The 2,500-nt window shown below is 38.3% G+C and overlaps 2 protein-coding genes across 2 annotated transcripts; both read right to left on the minus strand.

Annotated features, from left to right (window-relative positions):
- Positions 1-1,505: 1,505 nt before the first annotated feature.
- LOC143020451 (uncharacterized) lies at positions 1,506-1,895 on the minus strand. The gene has a single exon (XM_076176872.1). The coding sequence runs from the start codon at positions 1,893-1,895 to the stop codon at positions 1,506-1,508; it is 390 nt and encodes a 129-aa protein (XP_076032987.1).
- A 44-nt stretch (positions 1,896-1,939) lies between these two features.
- LOC143020452 (uncharacterized) lies at positions 1,940-2,386 on the minus strand. Its single transcript, XM_076176873.1, has one exon. It carries the CDS (start codon positions 2,384-2,386, stop codon positions 1,940-1,942), a length of 447 nt encoding a protein of 148 aa, XP_076032988.1.
- Between the last annotated feature and the right edge of the window lie 114 nt (positions 2,387-2,500).

Consider the following 2,500-nt stretch of genomic DNA (forward strand, 5'->3'; position numbering starts at 1 on the left):
GCTACAATCGTAGTGTCGTCCGCAAACAACAACTGGCTTATTTCTCACTTTTCTCCATTTTCTTTAACCATCACCAATCCCTGACCCACCACCCTTGCATTCACCTCTCGCACCACCCCATCCATGTATAGATTGAATAGCCAGGGCGACATAACACATCCCTAACGAAGTCCCACCTTTACCTCAAACCATTCTCTCCATTTAATCCTAACACAAGCTCTACTACTCTCGTAAAAAAAACTTTACTGCTCTTAAAAGCTTTCCTCCTATCCCATATTGTTTCACACTAAAACTACGTTGACTGCCGTAATCATATATTTCAACCTGTGAGTGTATTACAAATTAATATTCATACATAGATCCATATTATACATCATAACGTAAAACTTATTAAAACCATCAAACAATAACAAGGGCACCTTAACAGCCTACATTGAAATGAGAATGAGTATAATCCTTTCTTAAATTCCTATATAATAAATGTTTCGAATAATCGCAACTACAAGGATAATTGCAATAACGTGTATTGTACAGACATGAGTAACAAAATATGGAGTTCAATATCATTCTTCTATGACTATATTATTACATGATTATGATTTTATTTATAACTTAAGCTATTGTAAGCAAGTATTCCTTTATATCTTATTCCTCTATACAAGCAATGTATTGCACTCAGTATTATTCTATGTAAACAATCTATTAACCGCATTACAACGCTCCTGCCATATCTTATATAAAACTAGATATCGTAACTCTCATTAGTGCTCCAAGTTTTTTAGTGTGAAAGCCAAAAACATCGTCTGGGCAAAGACCTAAGTCTTCACAACATTTTCACCTTGGTCGCTGGTCCCTCAATCACAGCCCACTTCACTCCTCGCAATCACCAACAAGAATGTGTGTAATGAGCATCATATATCCTGGTAGCGCCCATGTGAACAAATGCATAGCGACATGCGCAGGAAAGAATGATCCCAATCACAAATACAGTACATTATATACAATCCCAATGGAATAAACAAGCTTGTGATACATTTACTTAGTAATTACAATACCTTAAATAGATATCCAAATACTTTAATTAATACACGAATACACAAATATACAAAATGTGCAAAGTCATCCTGTATGGTTCATACAAACAGCTCAATTACAAATATTATCATTTCGGTGATGATACACTCCCCACCCCGTCTTGATATCACTGTTCTTCTATAGGAAGATTTACTACGAGGCAATGTACTGATCGTTTAACCTGTATATCCTCTAGCCCTTCATACTTCGATTCTGAGATCTGGTTCTTGTACCTAACTGTTACATCCTTTACAAGCCCATCTCGTCTAGTCGGTGCTTCAACAACCTAAGGCAACCTCTAGTGTCCCCTTCAAGCATTATTATCCTGTACAAGTAAAAATATTATCCACTCATAGATTCCTCTTGACAACATGCCATTTTTGCTGCACAAGAAGAGTGTTCAGGAATTCCAACCGAAGATTCATGTTACACTAAGCCCATGTTCCCATTGGTGCATGATTGGAAGAATGACCCAACAGCAGTTTATTGGGACATAAGTAACACCCAGCATTCAAATTAGACCCACGTTTGAGGCCGATTGGCTGTTCATTCAGAAGATTAGCTACTTCAAAGAATACCGTCTGGAACTCCGCGAATATAAAAGTGTTCTCACCTATCATGACCTTTAATGAACGCTTCGCACTTTTAATCAATGCTTCATTCACTCCATTTTGCCATGGGGCATCAGCTGACTTGGTGAACTGCCATTTCATCCCTTTATCTCTTTCAAATTTACACACATCATTCCAATCTAATTGGCTAAACACTTGCTTCAATTCTTTGCTCGTGGATGTAAGTTGTGGGCCTCTATCAGAATACATGCTGCATGGGTAACCTCTAATCAACACAAATCGCCTGAAAGTCATCAACAACTCTGCATATCACACCCATCAACCAGGTCTATGTACACATTTTGGGTGGACATGCAATTAAAGGGAATTACTCTCTCAAAGTGCCATTCTAGCTCTTGCTTAATTTTCATGCATAGTTGACATGAGAGCACCGTAACACATAGCTCAATCCTTGGAATACTCATTTGTTTGGGAGGTGCCATCCTACTCTTAGCTATGATAATGGATGATCTACATTTTCCTGACTGCGTAAATAAACTGCAGTATGCAATAGCTCCATAAGCAAGTCTTGATCCATCAGAAGACAAAATTAAATTTGGGTTGCCAGTTGCATTCTCAGGTCCAATCGAGCATTCAATCCTAAGGTTCTTGAGATTGTATGATCCCGCAAAGAAATGCAAGCATCTCCTTTTATACTCCTGAACCATAGGATCGTCCCATCCCTCATTCTTGCTATTCATGATCATCTCCCTCATGAGCAACTTAGCTGATAACAAAAATTGCTGCATCAAATCTAGTGGACCGAATACTGAAGCTATCTGACTGATGATGATGGAAATCCCTCAAGGATGAGG

Source organism: Oratosquilla oratoria, chromosome 40 (assembly GCF_046742065.1).
Source record: "Oratosquilla oratoria isolate Oo_2021 chromosome 40, ASM4674206v1, whole genome shotgun sequence".
Taxonomy (NCBI): Eukaryota; Metazoa; Arthropoda; class Malacostraca; order Stomatopoda; family Squillidae; genus Oratosquilla; species Oratosquilla oratoria.